The sequence below is a fragment of the Aricia agestis genome, chromosome 1 (genome assembly GCF_905147365.1).
Source record: "Aricia agestis chromosome 1, ilAriAges1.1, whole genome shotgun sequence".
Lineage (NCBI taxonomy): Eukaryota > Metazoa > Arthropoda > Insecta > Lepidoptera > Lycaenidae > Aricia > Aricia agestis.
The window spans coordinates 168,868-190,548 of record NC_056406.1 but is presented as its reverse complement, the minus strand read 5'-3'; the positions used below and the strand labels follow the sequence as shown (position 1 = coordinate 190,548).

The window sequence follows — 21,681 nt, the reverse complement described above, 5'->3', positions numbered from 1 at the left end:
GATGAAGAAATTGAAGAAGACGATGCGAATGTTTAATCTTATAAAAAATGCAATATATTATTCTATGTGTATTTTTACTTTTCTTACTTTAAAACAACAGTAAATAAAGATGGCAGTATTTAGGCATTTTTTACTACAGGTTTTGGCAGGATTTGGCAGTTTTTTGACCAAATTTTGGCAGGATCAGTAATTTAAATATGGTCACCCTGGACTTTTTAGACTTGATAGTTGACACTTGACAGTTGTTTACGCGCCAAGCAAACAAAAACTTTCGGTACCGTACACGATTGTGGGCTGTGGCGGATGGCCTTATTTCTGTGTTTTAGCGATAACTTTTTTGTAGTTTTACGTTGTTTCCTTGGTTTTTAATAATGGTGACTGTTTATTAGTTCCACGAGTTCCTTTGTAAGAAAGATTAAATCGTAATGAAGTATTTTTCTGTTAGTAACAAGCACATTAACTCGGGTGGCGCTAAAAGCAGGTGTCCGTGAGCAAGTCGCGCTAGCCGAGGCTAGAGTGGTTCGGTTTTAATGTTGGGGCATCTTAAGTGTGAAGAACGATGTCTACAGTGACGCCACGCAGATCTAACAGGGTCGCACATACCCACACGCCCAAAATGTCCGAAAGAAAGAAAAACTTATTCTTGAGAGGGGCGGAGCTCGAGGAGCCCCTCAGACACCGTCGGCTGTCAGTCGTGGACAGCGAGAGCGACAGCAACGACTGCGACCTGGGTATCATCAGCACCTTGGACTCCAGCTCCGGCGATGAGAACTATCCTGTTACACCTGAGAGAATGTGGCGTAAGTTTATTGCGATCAGCATGTCAGACCGTTCATCATTATGTTCATGATCCTCTTTCATTTGACACTTGCACTCAATAGTACTTTTTACAGAAAATCATTGCGCCTAATGTATTTAAAGAAAAATGGAACATTACTAATTATTATAGAATTACTCACTCGTCAACCAACTGATATTAGGTATATTTCACCATCAGGTGAAAATGAATGTAACCGTAAACCGTTCTGAAGTATGCAATATTCACTATGTAGAGATAAATTTTCATGTTTGGAAAACCGCAGTCACACGTTGTCAAGGTGCTACGTTAGGTAGGTATATGTAACGTGTGACTACGCCTTTCAAAACATGAAAATTTTTATTGCGTACTTCAGAATAGTATTGTATGACATTATTGACAATTTACAACGAAGGCATCTTAGTAGAGTCTACTGTGTCCATTTACTTGCAACTACATTAGCAACTTTGTTCAGTTCAGTATTCTGAATATCTTGTTTTATACTTTTTCAGCGTCGTTTTTTGTCATAGTTTGGTTTTAGTTTTTTTACTTTTTATTATTAGTACTATTATATATATATATATATATATATATATATATATATATATATATATATATATATATATATATATATATATATATATATATATATATATATATATATATATATATATATATATATATATATATATATATATATATATATATATATATATATATGTATATATATAAGTAAAGCGCTTTTTCAAATACTTGTACTTAGCATATAAATAATACTTGTACTTGGCATATTTATCTTAACTTTATTTTTTACTCTGTATGTTTTTCTCATTAGATTTTGTGAAACCTCATATAGCCTATAACCAGCGGACAATTAAGACACTTCTAATGATATGTCATTTGTTGAATTCTGATAAGTAGTTTAGAAGTTACGAGGGAACAGATGAACATACATAAATACATAGCCTGTCAAAATCATAACCCTCCTTTTGCTTTGCCGTAGTTGGTTAAAAATAAATAGTGCCATTCCAACTTACCCTGCAAAAATAAATAGCCATATGGAGCTCTATGGCTATGTTAAATGTCAGTACTCGTTTAGATTTAACATACTTAGTGTAATTAATAATAATATTTACTTTGATATTGTGACATTTATAATTACTTAAACAAGATACTGATTACTTACCAAAGGAAAGTTTGACTTTATAACAATAACATAAGTCGCTTATAATAACATAAGTTGCTTTTGTGATAAATACATTTTAAAAGTTACTATATATGTAGTATATAGTTAACTGATGAGAAGATGACGGCCAAAAGTCGTTTATCGTGCGACAATCGTACATTATTCCGGTACAATTGGACTATGTCCTTTCCCGGGACTCAAAAGTATCTTCATTGCAAATTTCACCAAAGTCATGTCTAAGTGCAGAGGTAACAGACAGACTGACAGATAGACACACTTTCACATTTATAATATTAGTAAGGAAGTATGGATATGGATTTTTGAGGCTTTAATTAGTAAGATATTATGAAGATTATTAAATACTAGCTGTTGCCCGCGACTTTGTCCGCCTTAGCATAGATCACATCCCAACTCCCAATTATTATTTACTAGCTGTTTCCCGCGACTTCGTCCGCGTGGACTTTAGTTTATAGCGCGCGATGTCAACAAAATTGGTGTCAAAAGCTTTTATAAAAAAAACCCTGGTACCCCTTAAATCAATACAGCTGTGTAGTGTGCACACAATAAGTACTTTATTTTTTATATTAAACTTTATATTTTATGCCAAATTTCAAAGCATATTTAGCCCCTCAATTACACAACTTTACCCATAAATCATTGATAGGTTTAGCCCCAATTTCACCAACGTCTGTTAGTGTTTACAGCTTGTTAAAATGTCCTGTCTTCTATTTCATTCATATGAAAAACGAAACAGCTAACGTGATACTAATTCGATCATTAACTTTAACAGTCGTTGGTGAAATTTGGTCTTAAGGTTACGTCACTGCCTGCACAGATAAAGTATTGAGTTATTTAATACCGTAGAATAGATATAACAATCGAAAAAAATCGAGACTTAAATGTAAGATGATACCACCTCTTATAGAAAGACTTTTGAGCAAGCGTCAGCGCGATGTAGAAGACGCACGCCATCTATTATGAATTTTTTGAACAAATTTACGACCCTTACAACCCTTTTTTCCAGTAAAAAAGTAGCCTATGTCCTTTCTCAGGCTTTAGACTATCTGTATACAAAATTTCATTACAATCGGTTCGGTAGTTTTGACGTTTGGCGTGAAAGCGAGACTGACAGACAGACAGAGATACTTTCGCATTTATAATATTAGTATAGATTATGTGCACACTGCACAGCTGTTTTTGGGTATTTTGATTAATTAAGGGCCGCGCTACACCGGAATGGCAGCGGCGAGGCGAGCACTTTCAGCGCTGCCATTCCGGTGTAGCGCGGCCCTAAGAGGGGTACCACTTACCAGGGTTTTAAAAAGTTTTTAAATTTGACACAAATTTTGTTGACACCGCGCGCTATAAACTAAAGTCCACGCGGACGAAGTCGCGGGCAACAGCTAGTATATATATAATATTATTATAATATTATTAAACATCATATTCTAACGTATTAAAAACTATAAACAAAAACATACTAACTAATAAGTATGATTAGTTCTATGTTACAATAAAGTAAAAAATAAAACGCCATCTGTTGAATCGTATTAGAACTAAAATGTTCATTCCATCGATATATTTCTGGATTTTTTATAATATTATACATAAAATATGTTTAAGATTTTTGAAATTTTATTTTAATACACATCCAAGACCCAGGAAAATTGAAAACTTTTTGTTCCGCCTGCGGGACTCGAACCCAGGACCCCCGGGATGAGCGCTGGCCACGCGCAATGCGAATTCATTTTCATCGAAATTTTCATGGAAATAAGATATTTTCCCACATCAAAATGTAGCCTATGTCCTTTCTCAGACTCTAGAATAACTGTATACACAATTTCATTGCAATCGGTTCAGTAGTTTTGGCGTGAAAGCAAGACAGACAGACAGACAGACAGACAGAGATACTTTCGCATTTATAATATTAGTATGGATTATAATATTATTAAACATCATATTCTAACGTATTAAAAACTATAAACAAAAACATACTAACTAATAAGTATGATTAGTTCTATGTTACAATAAAGTAAAAAATAAAACGCCATCTGTTGAATCGTATTAGAACTAAAATGTTCATTCCATCGATATATTTCTGGATTTTTTATAATATTATACATAAAATATGTTTAAGATTTTTGAAATTTTATTTTAATACACATCCAAGACCCAGGAAAATTGAAAACTTTTTGTTCCGCCTGCGGGACTCGAACCCAGGACCCCCGGGATGAGCGCTGGCCACGCGCAATGCGAATTCATTTTCATCGAAATTTTCATGGAAATAAGATATTTTCCCACATCAAAATATAGCCTATGTCCTTTCTCAGACTCTAGAATAACTGTATACAAAATTTCATTGCAATCGGTTCAGTAGTTTTGGCGTGAAAGCAAGACAGACAGACAGACAGACAGACAGACAGACAGACAGACAGACAGAGATACTTTCGCATTTATAATATTAGTATGGATTGTACAAAAATATTCAATGTACAGAATTAACTTTCCTACGATTTTATTACATATACTTAGATGTTCTGCGCGGCTTCGCTTGCGTAATTTAGGAATTTTACTCTACCGTTCATTTTTCCGCAAAAAATAGCCTATGTCCCTTCGCATAGTCTATTCTTCATGTTTGCCAAATAACATAAAAATTGCTCCAGTAGTTCTTAAGATAATAAGCCCTTTCAAATAATTTCCCCCTGTTTTTTTCCATATTTTCCTCTATTTCTTTGCTCGCTTATTACTTATAGCGTGATAAAATATAGCCTTTCTCGATAAATGGGCTATCTAACACTGAAAGAATTTTTCAAATCGGATTAGTAGTTCCTGAGATAAGTGCATTCAAATAAGCCCTTTCATATAATTTCCCACGTTTTTTCCACATTATCCTCTATTTCTTAGCTCCTATTAGTCTTAGCGTGATGAAATATAGCCTATAGTCTTCCTCAATCAATGGGCTATCTAACACTGAAAGAATTTTTCAAATCGGACCAGTAGTTCCTGAGATTAGCGCGTTCAAATAAGCCCTTTCAAATAATTTCCCCCCGTTTTTTCCACATTTTCCTCTATTTCTTCGCTCTTATTAGTCTTAGCGTGATAAAATACAGGCTATAGCCTTCCTCGATAAATGGGCTATCCAACAGTAAAATATTTTTTTAAACCGGACCAGTAGTTCCTGAGATTAGCGCGTTCAAACAAACAAACTTACTAACAAATTTTGCAGAATTATAATATTAGTAAAAAATTTGCGATATGATTGCTACCCGAACGTTGTTATCTTAATGAGTGCTTTAATATAAATGATTATTCTCATTGTAACAATGTGTTTTATTACAGGAAGCATTGTTTTTATACATTTCCTAATACAATACTGGAATTATATACAATTCCTAGGAATAGTACACATTTCCTAGGACATTTATGTATTAAATAGTTTTTGAAACAATATTTTATACATTTCCTAAACAGTTTCGGAATTGTATACATTTCCTAGGATTCAAAGCTCTACAAATGCCGGACTCCTTTGAATTTTGGCCGGACACGTAATTTAAAAGCCTAACTGTGTCCGGCTTTACCCGGACGCCTGGCAACCCTAGGCGCTCGCCATAGTAATCGTGCCGCGTATGACGGCTGACCCGCAGCCCGCTCAACCATACTCCTCGCGAGTCGCGGGTGGCCGCGCCGGGCGCACGCTACGCCATTAAACATCAAAACTGGCCAAGTGCGTGTCGGGCCACGGGCAATTATATAGGGTTCCGTAGTACCGCTAGTTTTTAAAAAAAATTTGTATGTTTAAGAGGATACACCAGGGGCTAGAGAAATGAAAAAAAAGCACGCGTAATATCTATAGCTGTCTCCCTTACCTCAAGCCTATACCGCAGAACGCGATAGAGACAACTGCAGAAAATCCAGAAAATCAACGATTCGTTGTCCCCTGATTCCTTCTCCAAAACTTAACCGATTTAAGTACTTTTTTCATTAAAGATTAAAAAAGGGCTTGAGCTGTGTTCCTATGTTTTGCTTTTTTTGTATAATCTAGCCAAATCTGTTTTCTGGACGTTTGAACACAGCGGAAAATCTGGCCATTTTTTTGGGTTTTAGAACGTTCATATCTTATTTAATAATTAAATTATGAAAAAAAAGAAAACATAGGGACATCGTATTAGTGGCCGTAGATATTCAGGAAAAAAATTATAACTCTACTAGCATTATCCAGGGAGGAAACAGGGGACAACGTTTGTATGGAAAAAAGGGCGGTGTGGACTCCTCTTAATGAACGTACATTTATAACGTTTTACAATACTAACAACATCATCTCAGTTACTGTCAAAGGAATTTGAACGAAAAGTTCCTTTACCCAATATACTTCGCCGAATACATTTTTTTAGTTGATCGACTATTAGTTATTACTCAATAAATTATGAAGTCTTCTTAGCCGTGATAGTTTTCCTTTTAAATTCAGCATATTATTTCCTACTCCCGTGAATTTTTTCACATTTCCAGAAGCAACCGCTTAGGGCTGATTCTCCAAATCGCAAAATTTAGTTGTCCGGACGTATAAACTACCCGCAGAGTTACATATGTAGACCTTTGTATTTTTGTTATAGTAATATAAGGTGTGATCTAACTGGGCCACTTAAGTTCTGGAGAAAAACTTAAGTGTAAATATAATTAAAATTAATTTAAAGGTCGAAAAATTGATTCCCTGGACGTGTCCTGTCCCCAGAATTCACTATAAATTCCCAAAAAAACCCCACAAATACGATGAAATTCTAATTTTAAAGTAAATAAATCGTAAGAGTATAAACAAAATATTTATAAAACAATTGTATACATATAAACGTCTTTATCCTTATATAAATAGAAAAAGTCAATTTAAGATTTGTCCTGGCTCACATTGTGATTCCCTATACGCTTCACTTGGAGGCTCGTACCTCCCTAGTTATAGAACGTGGTTGCGGGTGCGCAGGGCGGGAGGTTCGGTAGCCCTCTAAACATCATGGAAGGAGGTCACACAATTCGTTGCTCCGTTTCCGAGTTACAAAGGAAAATATCTGATTCCCTCAACCTTGGTTCCTTACACAATTGATTCCCTATTCACTAATTACAATGTCATTTCCAAAGTTAAGTTTGCTTAGACACGATGTAAACGACGATAATGAGTATGGTTTTTAGTTAGACTATTTATTGTTTAACCTACATGCACAGTTTTTGTACACCTCAGGAAAAACTAACTTTTTATTGATTCCCTCTACACACATTTTGATGATTCCCTTGGGTATTTAAAGTAGGGAATCAAAATATTTTACATTTATTTATCTAACTAGCTGTTGCCCGCGACTTCGTCCATGTGGACTTTAGTTTATAGTTGTTCCCGTACATCGATTGAATCGTTTACGCGCAAATCAGAAAAGTATAATATTGTCCATTATATTTTTCATACATCCCGGGCAGTCTATATCCCCGGTTTCAGAAGCTATGCTCAGAAAAGCAAGCGCATCCTTCGCTTTAGCCAGCCTTGCTGGCTAATGCTTGTGTTTTGATTTGGTCATTATTTCCTAATAAATATAAATGTCCAAATAGTGTTTTATGATAATCTATGTTGGGTAGACTAGTTCTAAAATTAGAAAGTATTCTTGGGGGCTGGGTTGAGGGGCGTCGTAAAGAAATGGCAAAGTCCCAAGGGCGTCACAGTACAAACCAAATAAGTTTGGGAAGCCCTGGTTTAGGCGATAATAATAATATTATCTATGGACGCTTCACACCACGTCAGTCTGGCCCCGTGCTAAGTACCTGAAGGACTTGTGTTACAGGTACCAGACAACGGAAATATATTTAATACTATACATATATTTAAGATTTTTATTATATGATACACATATTTAATACACATCCATGACCCAGGAACTTTGAAAACGTTTTGCTCCGGCGGCGGGATTCGAACCCGCGAACCCCGGCTTGAGCTACCATCGCGCTCACCACTGATTGATCAATGATTTTAAATAATTTCCCCCGTTTTTTTTCACACTTTCCTCTATTTCTTCGCTCTTATTAGTCTTAGCGTGATAAAATATAGCCTATAGCGTTCCTCGATAAATGGGCTATCTAACACTGAAAGAATTTTTCAAATTAAACCAGTATTTCCTGAGATAAGCGCGTTCAAATAAGCTCTTTCAAATAATTTCCCCCGTTTTTTCTTCGCTCCTATGGGGTGGGCGCGAAAAAAAAAATTCATCTACGCTTGATATGTGGGGGCAGGTACCATAAAAAAAATATTTTTTAAAGATTTTATGTACCATTTTGTCGGCATCATTAATATGTGTATTTATGGCAAATTACAGCTTTGTAGGTCCTATAGTCTCTGAGTAAAACCGCGGACAGACAGACGGACGGACAGACCGAAACTTTTTTGACTACGGAACCCTTTTTTTTTGTTTTTTTGTTTAGGACCTGGGGAAATACTTTGCGTATCCCCCACTCCCTCGGGGGAAGGGGCGGGGGTATGTGGGACTCCCTACAAGAGGTCTACCCACTAAAACCCCCCCCAGCCCTCCGTCATGCGCCTGATGCGGGAGGGACGGGAACCGCGGAGCAACTACAACTCCGCCCCTCCCAGCGCGCAGCCGCAACCGGCACCTTCTTCGAGTGACTAAAGAACCCTAAAAATCGGCACAGTTTTTTTTGTGACTTAAGTAAATCCTTTATTTTACTCGAAGACCGACACATACTTCAGTTTTTGTTTAGCCATGTCAGCAACAGAACCTTCAGCATTTGAAACTTTATTTTCTATTTCTTCAATAATCTTCTTTGGAAACAAAATACGACGATAAGGGCCAATTCACACCGGATCGGCAGCGGCCGGCAGCGGCGCGAAGAGGCGCGGCGAGGCGAGGCCGGCAGAGGCGGCTCGCGTCTCCGCGGGCGGCCGCTGGCGGCCGCGCGCTACCTTCAGAGCGCCGCACAGTGGATCGAAAATCGAGTTTCATAGACATAGGAACTTGAATTTCCAGATGTCATCTTTTTGGGCTGAAATATGTTTTCCTAGTTGTTATTACATAATAAAATGTAAAAAGACTCATCTACGTGTAATAATAAGGGAGTAATATTTTTTAAGAAATTTTAGTATGGAGCCGACATGAAAAATGAGCATAATTTGTAATATAATTAGTACTATAATAGTGTGTTAGGATATAAAGAGTTGGCCGTTATATCCTCACATACTATTATAGTACTAATTATTATTACTCACATTTTGGCATATTTTGTATTACGGCACCATTTGTACTTCATTTTGGTTAATTAAAAACTGTCCATTGGTACTTTTTTTTTTTTTTTTTTTTTTTTTTTTATTAAATAAGGGGGCAAACGAGCAAACGGGTCACCTGATGGTAAGCAACTACCGTCGCCCATGGACACTCGCAACATCAGAAGAGCTGCAGGTGCGTTGCCGGCCTTTTAAGAGGGTATACGCTCTTTTCTTGAAGGTTTGCAGGTCGTATCGGTCCGGAAATACTGCTGGTGACAGCCCATTCCAGAGTACTTTATTTTGGTTAATTAAAAACTTAATTCAAATAGAAAGAAGAAATAAATTATTATGGTGATATAATGTATCAACCCTCTCTTTTTCCAGTGTCCAGTAACAACCCAGTAACAATTTAAAACTTCCAACTGAATGAAATTAAATTGTCTGGAACTACTTAACATATTCTATTGTTTTTTTTTTAAATGATCCGTGTTCTTTACTTTCATAAAAATTTTTTAACTCCCTTATTATTACACGTAGCTGCGTCTTTTTACATTTTATTATGTAATAACAACTAGGAGAATGGTCTCCTATATATTTCAGCCCAAAAAAGTGACATCTGGAAATTCAAGTTCTTATGTCTACGATACTCGATTTTCGATCCATTGTGCACCGCGCCTCCGTCGGCGGAAAGTGCTCGCGGCACCTCGCGACGCCTCGAGGCGCCTCGCGACGACGCGCGCGGTCGCGGGAAGCCGCGAGCACTTTCCGCGGACGGTCGCGCGGCGCCTCGAGCCCTTTTTGAAGTTTTCAAGCGATACTAGTAGTTATAAGTATGTAAATAAAGTTTAAAATTATTTCACACTAAAAGTGCTCTTCGCGCCGCCGCTGCCGGCCGCTGCCGATCCGGTGTGAATTGGGCCTAAAACTCGAGAGGAACGAAATACGCAGCCGCATGGTGGGCGCCGGGCGGTGGCGGGAACGTATTTTTATTTGTATTTTGGTGAATATATGGATGATTGTGACATTTTCTTGCAAAATATGAACTTATCTTTGTAAAACCCTGAAATATAGAAAAATATGGAAAATAAAACTTGTGTTTTCACAGTCTAAACACGATTCGTGTAAAAAACACATTCTAGGCCGAAATTCGTGCAAAATAAAAATATGCATAATTACATATAAATCCGGGCCCAACTAATAACTATTATGTGTGTATGTACGCAGATTGTTTTATGAACCCGACCGACCAAAAAGAGGGGTGTTATAAGTTTGACGTGTTCGTCTGTCTGTGGCATCGTAGCATCCAAACGGGAGGACCGATTTTGATCTAGTTTTTTTTGTTTGAAAGCTGATCGAGAGTGTTCTTAGCTATAGTTCATCATCAGCCTGCTCATTGCTGAAATATCACGGTTTATCTGGTTCGTGATAGGCTGATTAGCAACTTGCAGTCGTTTGATGGATTTTATATTTTGCATTCTGGTTCGTGACACTTATTATTATACACATTATTGCAAAGTTGACCTGGTGCTGCAGCATCACCTGGTAATCAATAGGATACCCAACTCCTCGCCAACTTAGAGCAGAGGTTTCGTGTTTGGGCTCATTTTATTTGCGACAAACAGTAATACGTAGATAAACAGTAAATATTTGCATGCTGCTGCTGCAGCAGCATCACCTGGATTCTATAGGAGCCGAGCTCCGTATGAACCCAAAGTGGAGGTTTTTTTTTATGAAAGAAGGGGGCAAACGAGCAAACGGGTCACCTAATGGAAAGTAACTTCCGTCGCCCATGGACACTCGCAGCATCAGAAGAGCTGCAGGTGCGTTGCCGGCCTTTCACTAGAGGGAATAGGGTAATAGGGGAGGGTAGCGATGGGAAGGGAATAAGAGAGGGTAGGGATGGGAATAAATAGGGTAGGGGATTGGGCCTCCGGTAAACTCACTCACTCGGCGAAACACAGCGCTAGCGCTATTTCACGCCGGTTTTCTGTGAGAACGTGGTATTTCTCCGGTCGAGCCGGCCCATTTGTGCCGAAGCATGGCTCTCCCTACGTGGTAGAGCCATGCTTCGGCACGAATGGATATAGAGGTTTCATATTTGTGCTCATATTGACGGCCTTATCCATGAGGACATAATATTTTTATATAGATTGTATTCATTGGGATATGATCCTTTAAGAAATTTAAAAAAACCCCCGCCAAAAACTTTAAAAAGTATTGAAATAATATTTACTGACTTTAAGTTTAAATAATTCCTAAGAGTAAAGTAATATTTTAGTGAACCACGGCCTCTTGGGTCGACTGACCGTGGCATGTGCCAAGCCTGCCACCCTTCTGTTACTTCACTGTTTATTAGTGAGGACTGAGGAGTTAAAGCTTTATAATTATAATACATATAATATTTATTTCACTCATGATCTTGACATCGTAAGGCTTGTCAATGGTGCTTCATATAAAGCTGCAGAATGAATTAGTTGTTAATTCTCGGCTCTAATGGGCTCTGCGCCTCTGCCCCAGCTGAGGGGCAGGCTATATTTGACATACGTATAACATACTACTTTAAATTCTATTTTGATGTGACCTTCTGCTCATGTTTTCACTTTTCATTTTAATACACAACACTGATTGCCTGTTCGAACTTCTGATAGTAGGATGGTGCCCCTCGGGCCGCGTTAAACCATTCTCATGTTAATAACTTCCTTAAGTACATAAGTTATGCCGAAGGTTTCGATCGCGAGCGGTGCTTACGATTTTTCATTTGGCATTTTAATTTTTGTTAGCCGTAAACAATTATATTCGCCCCGAAAGATTTCTTCGACGTTCAATCTTTTTTGGCCCTTTTCAGGGGGAACCAGGTCGCACACGAGAAAATTACAGGAGAGCCAAGATCTCAAACATTTCATGAAGTCACCGTTCACACTGAAACAATATCAAACGCGGTACTCCGGGGAGGCGGCGGGGGAGGCGGCCGGGTGGGCGTCCACGCCGGCCACGCCGCGCCCGCGCCGCGCCCCCTCCACGCCCTCCTCCGCCCACTCCAGCGCCAGCGCCGCCGCCGCCCCCGCCGGCCGCGCGCGCCGCAGCCTCGCCTCCCTCATCGCCGACGCCGAGAGCTGCAGCAGCTCCCTCAAGGACCTCAACTTCGACTCCGACTCCGGCGCCGACTCCAAGGAGAACACGCCCGCGCGCCCGCGCCGCCGCGACCGAAACGAGACCACCCCGAGGTATTCCTTCCGAGGAGTGCTCGTCGAGAGGGGGGGGAACGGGGCCGCCTCGCCGGTGACGGTCGACACGCCCGCCTCCCCGCCGCCGACCGCGCTCGGCCGGCCGACGCGGATCGACATCGACGACGTCGTCTCCCCCGCGAGCATGCTGAAGACCCCCCACGCCGCCGTCGACGCCCGAGCCTCTCCGCCGAGGCTGGGCCCCAACCGCCGCTCCGTCGGGGAGACCCGCGGCAGCCCCGGGTCCGCCGGCGGCGACGAGCGCGCCGCCAAGCGCCTCCGCTACGACGACTCGGCGGGCGGCGGCGGCGCGCCCGAGCACGCGCGAGTCCAGCCGCCGCCGGCGCCCCGGGCGAGGCTGGCGCTGTTCGGCGCCGACCGACTGAAGGAGATCCTGTCGGCCAAGTCGTTCTACGGCCGGACCGACCCCGAGATGACCGTCCCCGTCTCCGACACGATATCTCGCGCCCTAGAGGTGGCGCACGTGCAGCGTCGCAGGCGCGCCGGGGCGGCAGGCCGGCGGCGCCGGGAGCCCGGCCAGATCAACGGCGGGGTGCGCCATCGCATCCGCAAGCCTCGCGCCCCCAGGAGGCCGGCCGTGGGCTCCGCCGCCGCCGCCGCCCCCGCCGCCGCCGCCCCCGCCGCCGCCGCCGGCGCGTCTGCCGAGGACACGACCGTCGCTAGTCTCGACTCTACCCTGAGCCAGGAAGGTGAGTTCCCCTGTTCTTTACGAATCAGAACAAGTTATTTTTGTGTTTGTAGATAACTTGTAATTTTCAAACGAGCCCGTGGATGCTGTAAAAAATATGAAAACTTGTTTTTTTTTTGTTTTTAAACTTTTTAATCGGGACTTAACGCGACGTATTTAAGTAGTAAGTAGTAGTAGTAATTATAATTAAATAAGTCGCGTTAAGTCCCGATTAAAAAGTTTAATTATAATGCAACGCGAAAGTTTAAAATGTTATCTTTTTTTGTTTGTATATTATTTCCAAAGTTGTGTAAACTCTGTAAAAGCAATAGAACTGAGATACAGTTTTTAACGTTCCATACCCAAAGGGTAAAAACGGGACCCTATTACTGAGACTTCTATGTCTGTCTGTCCGTCTGTCTGTCTGTCTGTCTGTCTGTCTGTCTGTCTGTCTGTCTGTCTGTCTGTCCGTCTGTCCGTCTGTCCGTCTGTCCGTCTGTCCGTCTGTCCGTCTGTCCGTCTGTCCGTCTGTCCGTCTGTCCGTCCGTCCGTCCGTCTCTCTGTCTGTCTCCAGGCTGTACCTATATCTAGAAATGCTATAGCTAGACTTCTGAAATTTTCACAGGTTGTGAATGTCTGTTGCCGCTATAACAACAAATACTAAAAACAATAAAATAAATATTAAAGGGGGCTCCCATACAACAAACGTGATATTTTGGCCTTTTTTGCTCGTAATCAATACAGGGCTGTAGCTAGAGTCAAATTTGAGGTAGGGCAGCGTCGGTTACAGGTAGGGCGGAAGCAAAAAAAATCGGTCAAGTGCGAGTCGGATTCGTGCACGAAGGGTTTCGTACCGTTATAGATAAAAAATAGGCCAAAATTGTGTTTTTTGTAATTGAGCCCCCTTTAAATATAAATGTTATTTTAATTGTATTATTAATTAATTAAGTGATTTCGCAAAAATGTCCAGTGCCTACTGTTGCCATTAATATCAATATGCAGCAAAAAAGGCCAAAAAACACGAATCCTTAATTATTTTGTTTTTAGTATTTGTTGTTTTGATTTATCTCTAGGTCAATGATGTATTCAATTCATTCAATAGTTATTCTTAGATACTTAAAAAAATTCTGTGACAAAGCATGAGCACTATATCTAAGAACTACATATTATTAAATCCTCAATGGGGATTGTCCATTTTTTTTTAATTTTGCTCATTACAAAAACATTTCGAGGAATAAGGTCAGTGATCGTTTTTCTGTATATAAAAGAAAAAATACCCATTAGTTACCTATATTTTTGAACAAATATGTTTAACCTTAGTTTGACCTTCAATGGCGTTAAATAAGCAATAAATTCGACCAACATTACATTTCGAACTTTTGGTAAGCTTCTCGTATCAGCTTTCACATAATGAGAACCTGCATTTGACGAACCAGCCATTATAAATAAGATTGAAAGGAAATTTAAAACACTACAGAGGTCAATTTGCCGCCGGTGATGACGTCAGAGCGAAACTTTAAAAATTTATTGAGAAAAAACTAGCCAATGAATTTCAAAATTATTATATTTATATTCTTAAAATACCCTATTTTAACGAAAAAAAAATATAAAAACTACATGTGATTTTTTTTGGACAATGCCCATTACGAAGAACAAGCGAATAATATGGTTAAACTTCTGGATGTAGCGATCCACGTGTGAGTGAGAGTGAGGAAATAATAATTAATTGTTGGGTTGGGTGATACGAGTCAATAGATACGACTAAAAATATATTTAGATTATTATTGTTTCTGCAAACTTATTAAAATAATAATTAATAATAAAATAACATAAAATATTTAAAACACCTGAATTCTACGATTCGCCATATTATTAAAAATGCGAAGAACTTCGTTCAGATAGTTGATCTTTTTTTTGTTCTTTTGTTCTTTTTTTTTCAAAGGCCAGAAATACCATACCAGCCATTCTTTCGTGACCCATTGAAAGTCATTGAGGCCTAATAGGCCTCAATGACTTTCATTCATTGATTGCAGTTAAAGTTGAAAACGTGGACTCGCACACTGCAGTACTACATCTTTTTTTTTTCATTAAGATTATAATTAATTAGTTTTTAAAGGTATAATAAAAATCTTAACTATATAATGTATAGTTTATATAAGAATAAAGTATATTTCTGTTGTCTAATACCTGTAATGCAAGTCCTTTAGGTCTTCCTTTTTAGGGTTCCGTACCCAAAGGGTAAAAACGGGACCCTATTACTGAGACTTCGATGTCTGTCCGTCTGTCCGTCTGTTTCCAGGCTGTAACTCAAGAACGGTAATAGCTAGAGAAATGAAATTTTCACACATTATGTATTTCTGTTGCCGCTATAACAACAAATACTAAAAACAAAATAAATTAAATATTTAAGGAGGGCTCCCATACAACAAACGTGATTTTTCTAACATTTTTTGCTTAACTATCAATGATGACAACAGGTAGGCACTTGAAATTTTCACAAAGGCCTTAATAATATATGTAATTTAATAAATAATAAAAAAAATTAAGGGTTAGGTAGGTAGGTCACATACTATTTTTGCTCTATAACGGTACGTGCGCGGTATAAACCTTCGTGCGCGGGTCCGACTCGCACTTGGCCGATTATTGGTATTTTTAAGGTAGGGCATTGCCCCACTATGCCCCCCCCTAGCTACGGCCCTGAATCAATAATGGTAGCAGGTCGGCACTTGAAATACAATATTCTTAATTATATATGTACTTTAATAATAAAATTTAAATTAAATAATTAATTTCCCACACAAAAAAAAAATCAAGCTGGCTGATTTTCCAACAACATCATCAACTCCTTTCAAATTTTGGTGTTAGCTCAGCTTACAGAAGAACGATTTTGTAACGCTGAAAGATTGTCACTCTTATGTATAGGTACAAACAACTAACAAGACCGCGAACTCAAAGAACTGGATAACCTAGACAACTTAAGAGCAGCATTCAGCAATGTTCCAGAACATCAAAGAAGATGCTTCCCACTGCCAGACACCCTTAACGTCTTATACTTTAAGAAAGTTTCTCCGATTTCCTATCAAAAGAAATTGTTTTTCAAGCTTCAAAACTTGAGACAACTTTATAAGTTACCGCCGACACGACAAGCCATTCGAAAGCATGCGCTAAAATCGAACTACCAGACGTTAAGTGCCTCATAGACGTACGTACTTAAAGTACGCGGGTTTGAAGTTCGCGAACTTACTCGGCTCGCGTCGGTGACACACGAGAATCGCTTACACTGGATTACCATGCCCCCAGGCTCTCGGCTCGCGGCCTGCGGCTCGCGGCTCTTTGCTGACACACAGGCGATTAAGATCGTCGAGTCATAAGTCCGCGTACTTACTCGCACGTCTGTCACTCCCTTTACGTTGGCAGAACGCCCAAGTAGCAAAGCCCACGCTTCTTGAACCCATAGGCTGTGGCTGAAACAACGGGGATATCGATCTCTTATTGCCAGTTCATCCGTAAATTCAATATCATTGAAATATCTCGAACTTATAATATTATCATGTCAATGTAAAGGTTGCCGTTCATCCCGTTGTGGATGTGTCATGTCGGTTACAAAAGGCTACTTGACCTATATTCAATTTCATCGATAATAAATGCATATTTCTAGTAGAACTTGGCCTAGGAAACCGTATTTCACCCTTATCATCAAATAAAAGCTTATGATTGATAAATAAAGTCGATTTGAAAATTTGATTTTATGAAAATATGATTTGTACTGACGAAAACGCTTTTGCGGTACTTCCGATTTGGATGTGACGTCATCAGACTCGTGATTTAATATCTTTTATTATAATATGTAAGTTTATTTGTACATAAATAATAATAATAAGCCTAGAAAGATTTGTAAAATATATTTTGTTGAATAATTCAAATAAAACATCAGTTTTATATATTGCTACGTGCTAGGGTTCGAAGGATTTGGAGAGAAAGACCTGCTGACTCTCTTGAAGACTTTATTCACTAAGTCCAGGTCACACAAGCACACACTAGGTCACAACACTTAGCACTAAGTCCAAACACTAATCACTAGGTCCAATCACTAAGCACTATCACTGTCCTAGGTCGTAGCCAAGTCGCAGGTTTCACTGGTTCACTCACTTGTTGTCACTCTGAAGTCGCTTTGATGATCGCTCGAACCGAACTGACTCGCCGGGCCTGCCTGCGGCTTTTTATATGGCGAGACGAATTCCAGAAAGTTCCCGATTCACGTAAACAAGTAAACAACCGTGGGAACTTTTTAGGAGGCTCGAGCATGTACCACAATAAAACTGCCGTCCTTACGATAAGTGCGGTAAGTTGATTTTTTTTGACAAATTTAATTTAGACCTTATGGACTCAATCATATGGTCTAAATTAAAACACGCAAACAAATAAACGGTAAACATGTAAACAAACATTGGACCTTTCTAGAAAGTTCGAGTATGTACTTGCGCACCTCATGCCAACTTAGTATTGAGTAGGGGATTTATGTTGCCTGTGCTTCCTCGGTAAGTTTCGCTGGTTTGTCGCTAGATGGCACCACGTGTCCGTATACCATGTACCGCAACAATATTATCTCCATTTACTGTAGACGGGAAATGAAATGGCCAAAACTTTTCTCCAAAGTTCTCAACATTACAAATGATTTCTAATTTCTTATTTAATTATTTTATAATTTTTGGGCACTTTTAGACTCGTACATTTAGCAAATTAAAAAAAATTCAATAAATAAAGTATAAAATACAAAAAATATGACGTGACACTATGGCGGACAGTGTTGTGGACGTGGACAGTGTTTTCGGCGCCATTTAAAAGGCATATTTTTCAGTCAAGATTTTCATGGGTTTCTACTGTTTAAAATATTAAAATATTAGTTTTTTTTGGTGAAAATGGATGATTAAGAAGCGATTAGCATGAAGAAAAAAAATAGGTCAAGTAGTAATGTTGTAATCGGTATTCAGAATTATCAGGTTCAGGACATTCATTAGATATAATTTTTTTGAATATTTTTTAATAATTTTATCAGTAACTTTAGTACAACACTTATACGCTACCCATTACTTATTATTATGCTGGTCACTTTAAGAAAATGTCATTTTATTCGTGTTTACTCGGTATTCGATAATACCGAGTAAAGCTCGGTCAAATAGCTAGTAATAATAGAGATGTAAGGGATTAATGTAAGTCATAAAAAAATATATATATTCCCTATTTGACCAAGTTATACAGCGCGTCGTGGTCTGTTTTATTGCTGAGGATCATCACTTCGTCGCTTACAGAAAAAGCGGACCCCTTCGACACGGAGAAGCGAACGATAGACGCGCTCCTGAGCCAGTGGACGGAGGAGGAGCTGCCAGAGACGGAGCTGGCGCTGACGCGGGGGCGGGGCGACGCCTGCCTCCGCCGCGACGCCATCGGGCCCCCGCCCCTTCCCGCCGCCGCCACGCCCGTGCCCGTCGCTGCGTACACGCCCCCCGCCGGCGCCGTGCTCGCCGAGCTGGGCGGGCAGACGGTGCTGCCGGACCTGGACGAGATCGAGCGCGAGCTGCGCCAACTGGACGAGGAGCTGCTGCAGATGGCGCACGAGCACCGCCTGCCCGCCGCCGTGCTTGCCGCCGCCGACCTGCCCGCGCCGCCGCCCGCCTCCCCGCCCGCGCCGCCGCCCGCCTCCCCGCCTGCGCCCGAGCTGTTCCCGATCTTCAGGGACCCGAACCCGGGCATTTCTACGACGCCGCCCGCTAAAGGTTGGAAAACTAGCCGGGGAAAAGCACTGCCGGAGTTTCTTTTATTATTCCGCCCCCTGACGTAATCGAAGAAATTCTTTTACGGTGGTTTTCTTAATTCGGATTAAAAGTTTCTTAATGCTCGATCGATGCTAATATTCAAATGAAATATCCAATTTTAAAAATACTCATATAGCATAATATCTCAATTTAACATAAATTCAAAATTTCAATAATATGTTTTTCTAGATTAATAAATTCCAAATAGAACAGAGCCGGATCCGGAACGAGTTCCAAACTTCGGCCGCTCCGACCGCTGCACAGAGCACAGTGGTCCGAAATCGCCAAATAGCGGACATTCGCAAAAAAGTTGGATTTTGGTGTGGAAAAAAATACCATTCGATAGATTTATTAAAGAGTAACAATTATTCCTTACTAAATTTTTTACAAAGATATAATATATTTAAGGTGAAAAAAAATAATTACGAAAAATTCTGTATGGGAAAGAATCTACAATTCGATTTTTTTGCAAAAACTACTGAGCCATACTGGATAATTTTTAAACAAGTGAAGTACCTACATAAGGTTTTGAAAAAAAATTACTCAAGCAGCCTTTTGCAGTAAAAAAAGTTCAATTTTTTTAAATAATTCTACTAACTTTTTAGCTGTGGAAAATAAATACAATTCGATAGATTTATAAAAGAGTAATAATAAATCCTTTATAAGTTTTTTTGCAAAACGCAGGAGTAGTTTTATAGTGCCCAAGGTGTGCGCAGTACACAAGAGCACTCTCTCTTCCTTTCACTCTCATAACTTAGTGGGACGGCAGACCGACACGACCGGCGAAAGATCAGGCGCAGGACCGACTTTTTACATGTCCATCCGACGCATAGATCATCTTACTTGTCAGACAATCAGCCTGCATTGTCCTAACCAAACTTGGAAATAATATGTTTCCAACGCGGGATTCGAACCCACGACCTCCAGAGTCGAGAGCCGCGCTCTAACCACTAGACCACGGAGGCGTTAGGTTTCAATAAGGGGTTGTAGGGATCTACCTATTCACCAATGTGTTCATGGTAGCCTGAAAAATATCCGGGTTGAACCAAGACCCAGAAGTTGGTTTGTAAATCTGTACAAAAATGGTATAAGTAAATTATTAAAAACCTAAAAAATTAACGCAACAGCCATTGGATAAATAGCAATAAATCGTTAAAATGTTAGTACAAACATTTTAATATTTTGAACCCCCTACTTCAAAAGGCTGCACGTAAATTGGCGACCACTAGAACTTTACTCGTTTCAAAAATAGTCCAGTATGGTCCAGTAGCTTTTATTAAAAATATAAGTATTTATAGATTCTTTCCCACGCAATATTTTCGTATTTTTTTTCTAAACCTTCAATACCACTATAACTTTACTTGTTTCAAAAACCAGTATGTCCTAGTAGTTTTTGTAAAATATCTGTTTATAGATTATTTCCCATACAACATTTTCGTAATTATTTTTTTCACCTTAAAAAATACATTTTTGTATTTTTTAAGGACAACTTATTGAGGATTTATTATTGCTGTTCTTAAAATCTATCGAATGGTACTTTTTTCCACACCAAAATCCAACTTTTTTGCGAATGTGCACTATTTAGCGATTTCGGACCACTGTCAGGTACTCGTAAGTATACTAGGATACCCACTCGCGCGAGTAGGCATCGAACTGTAATAATTGTACCACCCGCAGGTGGCAAATCAGCAGGGACTTACAAGCGAGCGGTGACACACGCGCACGAGTTATTCGTTGCATACCTGCGTACTTACTACCAAAGTTTTTACCCAAAGGGTAAAAACGGGACTCTATTACTGATACTTCAATGTCTGTCTGTCTGTCCGTCCGTCCGTCAGTCTGTCTCCAGGCTGTATCACAAGAACCGCTATAGCTAGACTTCTCCAATTTTTTGAGATTGTGTATATCTGTTGCCGCTATAACAAAAAATACTAAAAACAAAATAAAATTAATATTTTGTTGTATGGGAGCCCCATACAACAAATGTGATTTTTTTGTCTTTTTTGCTCGATATCAATAACGGCCACAGGTAGGCACTTGATATTTTCATAAATGCCTTAATTATAAGTCTACTTTAATAGTTAAAGTTAATATTAACTAATAAGGCCGGTTATACCGTGTACGTATAATACGATATACAATATCTAAGTACGCGTAACTAGTTACACGTGAATTTACGACAATTAAATCTATACAGTACTAAGACACAATATACAGTGTGTAACAAAAATAAGTGATAATACTTTAGGGTGTGTACGTGTTCCTTGTAGAGAGTTCACTGTGAAAGTAGCAGCTCTGAAAGACGAATTTTTTTTTTCATTTTTGTATGGGCAAGGGCCCGAGCGTCACGAGTTTCCCCATACAAAAGTGAAAAAAATTTTGGTCTTTCAGCGCTGCTATTTTCACAGTGAACTCTCTACAAGGAACACATACACACCCTAAAGTATTATCACTTATTTTTGTTACACCCTGTATATAAAGATTATAATATTATTTTTAAAAAGAGAACCCTGATTTCGTTAGAAAAGGTACGAGTTATGCAATAGAAAGAGAGCGCACATGTAGGTAAATATAATTTGTAGCCACCTAGCACTGCGCGGTCGGAATTTGAACTTTATAGTATCGTAGCATGAGTCGTTATTTCTTTAAATGGGTTTCGCGAGTGGGAATTCTGTTGGTACTACTAATATATATTCTGTGCCACTGTGCAGTGTGTGCTGCCCCA

At 39.5% G+C, this 21,681-nt stretch overlaps 1 protein-coding gene across 1 annotated transcript in view; it reads left to right on the top strand.

Annotated features, from left to right (window-relative positions):
* The first annotated feature begins 268 nt into the window (after positions 1-268).
* Positions 269-21,681, top strand: part of LOC121727896 (nascent polypeptide-associated complex subunit alpha, muscle-specific form) — a 34,439-nt gene continuing 13,026 nt past the window's right edge. The window contains exons 1-3 of the mRNA XM_042115943.1: positions 269-800; positions 12,077-13,165; positions 18,453-18,917. Of these exons, the coding sequence (XP_041971877.1) occupies positions 560-800; positions 12,077-13,165; positions 18,453-18,917 (1,795 nt within the window). The 5' untranslated portion in view covers positions 269-559. The remainder of the gene's footprint in view (positions 801-12,076; positions 13,166-18,452; positions 18,918-21,681) is intronic.